Consider the following 12,051-nt stretch of genomic DNA (forward strand, 5'->3'; position numbering starts at 1 on the left):
TTTCTCTTAACTCAAGGGTTAAAATGGAAAGTTGTGGTGTGAGGCAGTCTGCTAAACACTAGGATGAGGGTGAGGACTGAGAGCTGTCCTCTCTGCTGCCACCTGCGCCACAGGAGCCTTCCCAGGGCCTCTATGGTTTCCAGCCTCTCTTCACGGAGCCTGACAGCGCCGCTGGACTGGATGGGAGGGAGACTCATGCAGAATGCACGGACGAGGAGCACTTTTTATAAAGATCAGATCAGGTTTCTGGAAACAAAAACCCGAGATCCTGAGAGCTGCTATTTAGACTTGACGCACACTCCAGAATTTCTCAGGTGTCCATTCCCCAGCATCACTATACACCCATCCCTGGCTGAAGAGCACACTCTTCAATGCGGAGGCAGAAGGGGCAGGCAGAAGAGCCCAGGGCGCTGGGGGAGTGGGCAGGGGGGCTCCCACACTTCTGGTCTGATCTGGTCGGAGGCATCACAAGGGAAGGTGTGGAGATGCTGGCAATGGGGACACAGGGCCAGCTGAAGAAGACAAAGGCACCCCCTTCACCCCACACCTTCCCAGCCAGAGGGAACCAGCCAGCAGCTGGTAGCAGCTCAGTCCTGACGGCTGGAGACCTAGCCCTAGGTGCGGGCAGGCTGGGATCTGCTGCTCAGGGCCTAGAGGCAGCTCTGGACCAGGGTGGAGGCTGGAGACCAGTCTGCATAGGCCATCAGCTCCATCACTGGGGTGGTGGCTGCTAAGAGAAAAGCCTGTGCTTGGTGCCTCAGGGACGTAAAAGAGAACCACTCCCTGTTCCAACGATTCCAGGTGGGGAAGGACAAGCAGCAGCTGAGGCTACAGAGTACAGGCGACTCACTGGGGTGCGGGTGCAGGGGACTCACTGGGGTGTGGGTGCTGGGGACTCACTGGGGTGTGGGTGCTGGGGACTCACTGGGCTGTGGGTGCTGGGGACTCACTGGGCTGTGGGTGCTGGGGACTCACTGGGCTGTGGGTGCAGGGGACTCACTGGGCTGTGGGTGCTGGGGACTCACTGGAGTGTGGGTGCAGGGGACTCACTGGGGTGTGGGTGCTGGGGACTTGAGATGGGTACTGTGCTGAGCAAGCCTGAGCAAGACAGTGCTAGAGGTGGGTGAGGAGGTATAGAAGTCAGGTCGGGAGGGGGACTCTGTCCTGGCACTGGTGCCAGTTGGGGACCCCCCAGTGCAGGTGAGGGGCTCACAGCTGCTAAGACCTATGGACACAGCTTTGTGTATTCTGAAGTCATGGAGCACAAGAGCTGGGTGCGGGGGTATGTGGACCAACCTTGCCTGTTCAGGAGGAATGGCGCTGGTACCAGAGCCCTGTAACCCCTCAGCACCTGCAGAGGCTGCATGGCTCCCCGATGGGAGTTGGGGGCCGGTGTTTCTCGCTCCGTATTTCCCTGCACTCTGGAAACTCCTGCATCCCTTGTCTTGGGCCTTTCACTGCTTCCTCCATTCCTTGGGCCACCAGAGGCAGGCTGGGGTCCTTTCCTTTCTCAGCCTCTACGACCAGCGTCTGGCACAGGACGTACACCCACCAGGACGCTGCCTGGGACAGAGGCCTACCTTCTCCCTCTGGCCGGGTGGGCCCTGCAGCAGCTCCAAGCCTCAGCTGCCTTGGAGGGAATCGTGAACTGCTGGGCAGAAGCAGGCCTCCTGACCCCAAAGCTGGTCTCCCTGGGTCTCCAGATCCCAGAGGCCCTGACCCTCTGTCACCTCCCAGATGCTGGCAAGGCCTCTGGGTGACGTTTACCCACATCCAGGGGAGTGATACAGGCCCCCACCGAACAGCCGCTTTGTAACCACATGTAGGGCTGGGCGGCTCTAATTTGAGCTTAAGTATGTGGACTCTAAGGATTCACGACATTCCTCGTTTCTTTCATTACTATTGGGCCAACTGAGGCGTGGAGCATAGCTGCAGCCTGCATCGCTGAAGAGCTCATGTGGGGCCACCACTCTGGCTGCTGGGCACGTGGCTGGCAGGTAAGGGTCACGCACAGCTGTGCTTCTGTGTTGCCAGAGGCTGTGCTGCAGCTCCCTGCCAGGCCCATGTCCTTCCCAGCTGTGAAAAAACGAGCCTGCCTTGGCTTCTCCTGTGGAAGCCACAGCTAACTAGCAGTTGGAGGCAGCATTGTTTCTAAGGGAAGGCAGCTCCAGCAGGCCTCGGGCAGCACGGCCAGGGCTGAGCCGCGCCGCTAAGCACAGGGGCGGTTAATACACAAAGCCCACTTCTCAACCACTTGCAGGAAGTCAGCTCCCAGCCGCTCCCAGTTCTTCAATGCTGATCCCGCCACTGTACTGAAAATCAGATCATTAATGTCTGAAAAACATACGGAAAAGTGCAAAGACATCCAAGCCCCTCTGTTGCTGCGGCTCCAGCACCTGGCTCGGAAGCCTGGGCAGAAGGCGAGGCTCCCGCAGCGCCAGAAAGGGCCTTACATGCTCCCTGAAGACGGAACCAAGCCACTCCGCACACGCGGATTTTCAAGCGTGCTGCCCACTTCACCAGGCAGCCTCTGGGCTTCATTCTGTCCATGTGGCCGGTTTGCTCTGTGTTGTTGGGAAAATGCCAGGGCTTTTCGTATAAACTGAAAACACCAAAACTACATTCTCATCTGAGGCCCTCCCCTTCCTTCTCACCCCAGGGTCTCCTGGGTGCGGAGTTACAGCTCAGGCCCTGCAGGAGCCTGGAAGATGTTTGAGCTACAAAAAAAATCAAGACACGTTACCGGCTCTAAAATGAGGACATGGCAGAATCAAAATTCAATGTCCATAAGCTATATCCATTTGTCAGTTTCGTTAGTTGTTACATAGTTTAAAACACTCACATTTGGGAACTAAGGATGGGTTAGGTTTTCCTCACTTTGCCACAACTCCTCAGTGAACACAACCAATTCCTAAAAACCACACTGTCAATGAGATGAGTTATTCAGAACCAAAGGACTGAAGCAACGGCCACCATTCTTGCCGTCTCTACAGCTGTGAGGCCAAGCAAAAGGCTAGGTGGACGCCTGGTCCCGGCCCCTGGCTGTGTGCACAGCCGCTCTGAAGATGCTCCAGGAGGCAGCACAGAACCAGCACGGGCCATCTCCTGCCCGGGTCACAGCTTCTTTAGAAGAGGAAAGATTGGCACCAAAGCCGTCTGCGCTCTCCACCCAAACCCGGGCGGGGTTGCGCAGGCCCGCGCTGAGCCTCTGGAAGGAGCGGCCGGCCTGCTGTGCCGTCCTCAGGAAGACTTCCGAGGAAAGGTAACCCAGTTGTTTTCACCGCGAGTCTTTTCTTTAGTTGACACCGCTTCTCACTAGCGTCCGCCGCGCCAGTGGGGGCCGCCTCACCCCAGGCAAGGAAGCCCCAGGCTTCCTCTCCCCAAGCAAAGGCAAAGGAAGGAGTGAGGCGGCGCTGCGGGTGGCACGGGCCCTCCCCGGGGAGGGGCGCTCAGGGTCACCTGGCGACTGCAGACCTCCCGGGGTCCACACAGCTCGAGTCTCCCCGGTGGCTGCCTCGCGGCTAGGGACCCTGGCCGCTCCTACAGCGCCCACATGGCCTGGACCCCCGCCCTGCCTCCCACGGCCGGGTCTCGCGTCCCCAGGAGAGTGGGAGGAGGAGCAAGGTTGTCCAGGGCCTGCCCGTGCTCTGCAGGGCGAAGCGGGGCCCGCAACACCGCTCCGACGCCTTAGCCTCCCGCGGGAGCGCCCACCTGCCGCCGCGGGGCGGGGCTGGGGCGGGCTCCTCTCCTCCCATCTCCCTTCCCCTCCCCTCCCTGTAGGCCGGGTCCGGGCCACGACCCCGCGCACTGACCTCTGCCCCGGCTGTCAGGTCCCGCGGGCACGGACGGCGCCGGGGCAGGGATACGGCCGCAGTGCGCACCGCCCGGACCGTGCCTCCAGCATCCCCCGCAGCGCCCGCACACCGCGCATGCCCAGCCGGCCCGGCGCGGCTGGAACCAGATCCAGCCGGCTGGACGGTGACGCCACCGCGCGCTGCGGGGACGGGACCTCGGCGCGGGGAGGGCGGGGCTTCGGCGGGGGGAGGGTAAGGGGACCCCGCTGCCGCCCCCGGCCCCTCCCACGAGGCTGCTCTGGCCACCACGGCTTCCGGTCCAGCTGCACGAGCCGTGTGGCTCTCGGCAGCTCCCGAACGCGCAGGGAACACCCCTCTCCCACCCCCCCCCCAACGCAGCGCCCCTGCCCGTGGCACGTGCTTGCCTCTTACCACCCCCACACGGCCCCCATCGTCCCCCTACTTCCCCATCTCCCCTAGTCTGTCCCCATCTCTCCCCCAGTCTGACTCCATGTCCCTCCATCTCCCAGGATCTGCCCCATCATAGCTTCATCTCCCCAATCTGCCATCTCCCCCAATTTGCCCCATCTCCCCCAGTCTGCCATCTCCCCAATCTGCCCCTTTCCCAAACTGACTCCATGTGCCCCATGTCCCCCAGTCAGCCCCATCTCACCCAATCTGCCATCTCCCCAATCTGCCCCATCTCTCCCTCAATCTGACTCCATGTCCCCCCACCTCCCCCAGTCTGCCCCTATCTCCCCTACCCAGGCCCTGCAGGCAGAGGCCCCGCTCCCCCAGGGCAGCCACATGTCCAGCAAAGGGGAGGTGCTCCATACCTGCTGGCTGAATACATGCATAAGTCACCGCAGCCTTTTCGTCACCACACAGAGGGCATCTAGATATCTTCCAGCTTGTGTGTTCCCTGCCCTGGGACTAAGACTGCAGATCAATGTTTTTGCTTGTTTTTGGAGATAGGGTCTTGCCCTGTCGCCCAGGCCAGAGTGCAGTGGCACCATCATAGCTCACTGCACCTTAACCTCCTGGGCTCAAGTGATTCTCCCACCTCGGCCTCCCAAGTAGCTGGGACTACAGGAATGCACCACTATGTTCAGCTAGTTTTTTAACCTTTTGTAGAGATGGGGGTCTCACCATGTTGCCTAGGCTGGTCACCAACTCCTGGGCCCAAGTGATCCTCCTACCTCAGCCTCCCAAAGTGCTGGGATTACTGGTGCACCACCCAGCCTAATTTTTAATGTTTTTGTAGAGATGGGGGTCTCACTATGTTGCCTGGCATAGGAGGCTGGAACTCCTAGGCTCTTGTGATTCTCCTGCCTCAGCTTCCCAAAGCACTGGGATTATAAGTGTGCGCCATGGCGCCTGCCTTGCAGACCAATTTTATGGAGCCAGGAAGCCGTACCGGCCACCCTAGTGCAGTCAGCCGGGAGGCTGGGCCAGTTCCAGGAGGAGGAGGGGCTTAGACTCCCTCCCTAGGCGTCAGCAGGGCGCCAGGGCCCGGGACACACCGTGCTCTGGCTGCGGGGCCTGCTCTGGAGGCCACCCCTGCCGGGGGAGAGGGTGTGGGCATCCCAGTCCCCCACTGGATAAGGATCTGCTAGGCAGGAGCCAGGCCTGGGGCTGCCTGTGTTTTCCTTGTGGCCGTTTCACCACCTCTGGGCGTGACCCCACGCAGAGGCCTGCTCTGTGGTGGCAGCAGGGAAGGCAAGGCCGGACTGGAGGCCTCCCGGAGCTGGTGGACACGAGGAGGCCAGGAAGGGACAGCCTGCCCGCTGCCCGTGGCCCCTGCGCTGCGGTGTTCCTGTTTAGTGGCTGTGCCGCTGGCATCCACACCCCCCTTTCACAGAGAAGGATGCGCGCTCAGTTACTGGTTTCACAGGAGGGACTCAATTCTGGGCCTTCTGAGCCCCAGTGTCCTTGTGTGCTGACTCCCCAGCGTGTCCCCAGCATGAACGCGCCAGCCCCACAGCCACCCGCCTCCATGAATGCGCCAACCCATGCAACCACCCGCCTCCACCAACGCACCAACCTACACAGCCACCTGTCTCTAGGAATGCGCCAACCCTGTGCATACGCCCATCTCTAGGAACGCACCAACCCGCACAGCCATCCGCCTTCATGAATGTGCCAATCCTCACAGCCGCCCCCTCCAGGAACACACCAACCCGCACAGCTGCCCCCTCCAGGAACACACCAACCCGTACAGCCGCCCCCTCCACGAACACGCCCACCCGCATAGCCGCCCCCTCCACGAACACGCCCACCCGCACAGCCGCCCCTTCCACACCTGAGCCCAGGGACCAGGTTTCTTCCCCCTGTAGTTCTGTGCCGGTGGCTCTGGGCTACTTTGGGAGACAAGGACAAAGGAGGAGGGGGAGAAGCTGGCCTGTGAGGGTTGGCGTGTTCATGGAGGGGGCGGACGTGCGGGTGGGCGTGTTCGTGGAGGGGGCGGCTGTGCGGGTGGGCGTGTTCGTGGAGGGGGCGCAGTGCCCAGGGCTGGGCCACCAGCCCCACAGGGAGGGGGATGTGGTGCTGGCTGAGGACCTGTGGCCACAAGAGTTTCATCCACTCCATCCATTCCATCTCAGCTCCCAACCACCCTGCTCTTTGAACTTCACAGGGGGGTAAACCGAGCCCAGCAAAGGTGGACATGGGCCAGCTGCTGCGCCTTCCTAGGCTCTGTCCAGTGACCCACCTGTGGGGCTCTGCTGTCCCCTGACCCATGAAGCCACACACAGACTTGAGGCATTGAGCAGGTGGGACTCTCCCTGACAGGTGCCACCGTGCCTGCTTTCTCGCAGCCCACACCTCTGGGTCCCAACACAGAGCAGCAGGTGCAGGGCTGCTTACTGCACCCTGCATATAACCACCTCCACAAACGGGCCAGCCCACGGATCCACCCGCCTCCACGAACGCGCTGGCCCACGCATCCACCTGTCTCCACAAACGCGCCGGCCCATGCATGCACCAGCAACTCGGCAGGTCCTGGTCAGGAGGAGGGGGCCAAGAGGGAAGGAAGGCACCCCAGATACCTGGTGAGCTGCTTCCGTGTACGGGATGCTGTTCTTCATGCTGCGTATCCAGCACAGAACAAGATAAAGACGCGTGCCCACTGAGGCTATGCTGAGGCTGCAGTACTGAGGAGAAAAATTAAAGGTAGGCTTAGCTTCTGAGATTTAAAATAGTTGGGGAGGAAGAAGGTCAGGGAAACAGCGCTGCAGGCAGCACCCGGGCAGAGACCTGCAGGGAGGGCACAGTGGTCCAGGCAGAGGGACGGCTAGCAAGCACCACCCAGGAAGGGGCCTAGGGTATGGGGTGGCTGCAGGGATGTGCCGAGGGGGTGAGAGCAACCTGGTCACCAAACCTTCCCCAGGTTGTAAGAACTAGCCTTTGAAACCAGGTACCCTGAGAGCATGTGGAGCCTTCTGAATCATTCAAGAAAGACGTAACTATGTCCAACACATTCTTTTAATTAGCCATCCTGCTCTGGTGGTCAGCAGGCCCCACTTCCCAGACATGCCACGCCCAGAGAATGCAGGGTAAATGGACCCCAGATCCAGAGACCTGCTCCTGGCCCAGGGGGCTGTCCTAATACATCCCTCGCACTCAGCCCGCCTGGAAATAAAGTCCTGAGGTGGAACCTGGGGCCAGGGGCAAAGCCCCTACAGGTGGGTCTGCTGTTGGCCAGAGCAGAGGAGGTGCCACAGAAGGACTCAGCAAGGCTCCCATCTGCCAATTCACTTCTGTGGCATCACAAGAATCCACTGCGGGGGTGTGAGGGCGGGGAGGCCCTGGAAAGCAGAGGCCCCGGCCCTCGGAGCCCACAGCCACCCGTGCACACCACCAGGCACCCCCAGGTGACGGTGGTGCCCCTGGGCTGCTACAGTCCACCCATGAGAGGCAGGGGCAGGAAAACCACACCAGCAGGTCCCTGAGAGAAAACACTGGTGGGAGTTGCCAAGCGCAATGCCAGGGTGCTGCATGTGCGTGGGCAGTGCCTCTGCCCCAAGCATCCTTCCTCCAATCACAGTTTGCCCAATCACACTGTTTGCCTGACCAATCCTGTACACTCCTCACCACCCTGCTGGGACACCCCCTCTCCAGGAAACCTGTGCGCCCGCAGTGCCGGCCTGGGCCATGGAGAATCTCGGCAAGTCCATTACACACGGAAAGAAGAGTTACCACTAACTTAATACGAGGGAACACAGCCCAACTCAGTCCATGAAGTTAGTATAACCCTGATACCAAAACCAGATAAAAACCAAACTACAGAGTAATATCCCTTATCGATATATACCAACATCCTACTCAGCAGCATGTAAAAAGAATCACATACCATGACCAAGCGGAGTTCACTCCAGAGGCAGAAGCCTGGCTCAGTATTTAAAAATCCATCAATATAATCCAGCCTATCAACAGGCTACAGAAGAAATACCACGTGGTCACAACAATGGATGCAGAGGGGCATCTGGCAAGGGACGGCCAGAGGGACGTCAAGACCCACGTGTGGTGAACACGCAGGAAATCGGTAATGGAAGCACCTCCTGAGTGAGGTGAGGAGCATCCACAGATGCCCCTCCGAGGCCAGGAGCAGGGCAAGGGTGTCTACCCTCCCCACGGCTGCCCAACATTGGGCTGGCCAGTGCAACAGGGTGGGAAAAGGAGCAGAGAGGAAGAAATACAACTCTCTGTATTTGCAAGTGGCATGACACTGGATGCAGGAAATCTCAGATAATCCACAAAATAATTCCTGGGACTGTGAGTAAGGTCAGCACAGTGCAGGACCCATAGGCAGGAGTCAGGGTGCTGGCAGCGGACCCGCAGAAACTGACCTTCCCATGCTAACACCACCGATGACTGTGCAGCAAAAAGGAAATGCTTAGTGGTAACTCTTACAGAAACCTGTATGGGACTTAAACGCTGAAAACCAAAAAACACTGATGGAAGAAAACTTTGAAGAATCAAAGTAAATGGAGAGACACGTTGTGTTCATGGACACAATAGACAGCATAGTAAAGACATAAATTCTCCCAAAATTGAGGTATAGGTTTAATAGAGCTCTTATCACAAATCCCAGGGTTTTTTATTTTTTGGTAGGTACAGAAAAGATTATTCTAAAATGTATGTGGAAAACCGAAGTAACAAGGATAGCTAAAACGGTGCTGAAAAAGGATGACTGGAAGGCACTGCATGCCTGATTTCGGGACATTGGACAGCTTCGGCACAGCACGGGCAGTGGGAGACACACAGAGGAACAGAGAACAGTGAACCCAGGAGGTGCCCCGTGTTACAATGTGATTTCCTCGGGGCCAGGCACAGTGGCTCACGCCTATAATCCCAGCACTTTGGGAGGCCGAGGCGGGTGGATCACGAGGTCAAGAGATCGAGGTCATCCTGGTCAACAAGGTGAAACCCTGTCTCTACTAAAAATGCAAAAATTAGCTGGGCATGGTGGCGCGCGCCTGTAGTCCCAGCCACTTGGGAGGCTGAGGCAGGAGAATTGCGTGAACCCAGGAGGCGGAGGTCGCGGTGAGCCGAGATCGTGCCATTGCACTCCAGCCTGGGTAACAAGAGTGAAACTCTGTCTCAAAAAAAAAAAAAATGTGATTTCCTCAAGCTTTTATTTTAGGGCCAGCGATACCTGTGCAGGTTTGTTCTATAGGTAAACTTGTGTCATGGGGGTTTGTGGTACAGATTACGTCATCACCCAGGTACTAAGCCTAGTACCCATGCGTTATTTTTTGGCTCCTCTCCCTCCTCCCACCTCTGCCCTCAAGTTCACTCCTGTCTGTTGTTCCCCTCTTTGTGTCCATGCGTTCTCATCATTCAGTTCTGGTTTTTCTGTTCCTGCCTTAGTTTGCTAAGAACAATGGCCTCCAGCTCCATCCGTGTTCCCATAAGACACAATCTCATTCTTTTTTATGGCTGCATAGTATTCCATGGTGTGTATGTACCACATTTTCTTTATCCAGTCTGCCACTGGTGGGCATTTAGGCTGACGTCACATCTTTGCCACTGTGAACAGTGCTGCAGTGCACATTTGTGTGCATGTGTCTTGTGTCTTTATGGCAGAGTGATTTCTATTCCTCTGGGTATAAAACCAGTAATGGAACAATCTGATTTCTGACAAAGTTTGTAAAGGCAATCCCATGGAGACAGAAATCTTTTCAACAAATGGTGCTGGAACAATGGGACATCTACAGGAAAACAATAAACCTTGAACCAAAGAAGATTTACAGATGGCAAATAGGCATGGGGACCAGAATGCACATCCTTTGACGCAGGGAGTGTCAATGAAAACAGCAGTGAGGTGGCACCACACACCTGTCACAATGGCCCAAATCCAGACACTGACATCACCAAACGCAGGCAAGGCTGTGGAGCAACAGGAACCCACTCACCACTCTGGGAAGTGACGGCAAAATGGCGCAGCCACTTTGGAAGTCAGTTGGTGGCTTCTTACAAAAGTAGGCAAAATCCTGCCAACAGGATTCAGCAAATGTGCCCTTTGGCATTTACGCACGAGTTGAAAACTTAGGTTCACAGAAAAACCTACACGCAGATATTTCGAGCAGCTTTATTCATAACTGCCATAGACTGGAAGCGACCAGGATGCTGTTCAGAAGGTAAGTGGCTAACCATAGTCTGTCCAGACACTGGGATAGTACTCAGCACTAAAAAGAAAGTTCTGGCATGCCGTGAAAAGACACGAGAAAGTAACAGTAAACTGCTAAGTAAAAGGCACCGGCCGAACAGGCGGCACACCGTGGGATCCCACTGCCTGACATTCTGCAACACGTCGCCACATGGAGACAGGAAAGGGGTCAGTGGTGGGCAGTGTGGTCAGGAGGGACGGATGAATGGATGGCACACAGGGCCCTCCTGGGGCAGCGAAGGTGCTGTGTGTGGTGCTGTAATGGTGGGTGCACAGGGGATATTCATTTATCGAAACCCACAGGGCGTCCTGCACCAAGAGGGACCCTCTCGTAAACTGCAGACTTTGGGTGATCATGATGTGGCCGTGAAGGTCACCATCGTAACAAATGCACCACTCAGGGTGGAGGGTGTTGATAATGGGGGAGGCCGTGCATGTGTGTCGGGGTGTGTGTATGCAAACTCCATCATCTGCTCAATTTTGCTGTGAACCTAATAGTGCTCTTAAAAAAAAAAAAAAAAAAAACAGGCTGGGTATGGTGGCACACACTTATATTCCCAACTGTTGGGAGGCTGAGGTGGGAGGATTGCTTGAGGCCAGGAGTTCGAGACCAGCCTGGACAACATAGTGAGACCTGCATCTCTGCCAAAAATCTTTAAACATTAGACAAACATGGTGGCACGCACCTGTACTCCCAGCTACCTGGGAGGCTAAGGAGTGAGGATTGCTTGAGCCTTGGAGTTTAAGGCTACAGAGAGCTATGATTGCACCAATGCACTCCAGCCTGCAAAACAAAACAACCTAAACCTCACAATGAACTCAAGTGGATCATCCATTCAAACATCAAATGTAAAACTATAAAGCTTTAACTGAGAAAACGGAGAAAATCTTTGGGACCTGGGAGTCATTGAGGAATTCTTAGCCATGAAACCAAAAGCAGATCCTTAAAATGAAAAAGGAAAATAAAAAATCGATAAATCAGACTTCACCAAAATTAAAAAGAAAAAAAACCTTTTCTCTGCAAAACCCTCATTAAGAGGATGTAAAAGATAAGCTACAGACGAAGACAAAATATTTACAAACCACACATGCACAAAAGTCTTTTGTCTAGAACACGTAAACATCGAGAAGGCGCAGCTCGGAGCAGGGCTGAGAGGATGAGCAATGGCAGACGTGCCGGCTGCAACTGCGCTCTGTGCGTGAGTGGCTGCTGCTTGCCAGGTCTCCAGCTGACAGTGCCACTTGGGGTCAACCTGAGGTCGGAACGCTGGGCCGTACGCTGAAGACCCATCCTGGGCATCTCCCACGTTCCTTGTGGGAACAGCTGCTTCTGCTGAATGTGGAAAAGGTCCAGGCGGGAAGCCGTGTGGATGGAATTTGGGAAGGACTGGAGAGAGTGCAGGCGAGGGAGGGAGGCCCCTGCACAGCAAGGTGGTGGCCACACTCCAGAGAAGAAGACCTGGGTTCTGTTCAGGCCATCCACAATTCCTTACTGATGTTACTGGGGCTCCGAACAACACTAAGTTTTATTAATACATTAACAGAGCATAGACTCACTTATGCTAAGGCTCACTCTCTCATTTTATC

General features: G+C 56.5%; 1 protein-coding gene across 4 annotated transcripts in view; it reads right to left on the reverse strand.

The window, feature by feature from the left end:
• Window positions 1–12,051, reverse strand: part of CUNH7orf50 (chromosome unknown C7orf50 homolog) — a 131,960-nt gene that overhangs the window by 22,261 nt on the left and 97,648 nt on the right. Inside the window, exon 1 of one of the 4 annotated variants that reach the window (XM_021668815.2) lies at window positions 4,631–4,729. The exons of the other annotated variants lie outside the window; for them this stretch is intronic. Within the exon in view, the coding sequence (XP_021524490.2) occupies window positions 4,631–4,651 (21 nt within the window). The 5' untranslated portion in view covers window positions 4,652–4,729. Of the gene's footprint in view, window positions 1–4,630; window positions 4,730–12,051 lie in introns of those variants that run through there. 4 annotated transcript variants of the gene reach the window in all.

This window comes from Aotus nancymaae, unplaced genomic scaffold, assembly GCF_030222135.1.
Source record: "Aotus nancymaae isolate 86718 unplaced genomic scaffold, 86718_ANA_hifiasm-v0.15.2.pri h1tg000263l, whole genome shotgun sequence".
Taxonomy (NCBI): domain Eukaryota; kingdom Metazoa; phylum Chordata; class Mammalia; order Primates; family Aotidae; genus Aotus; species Aotus nancymaae.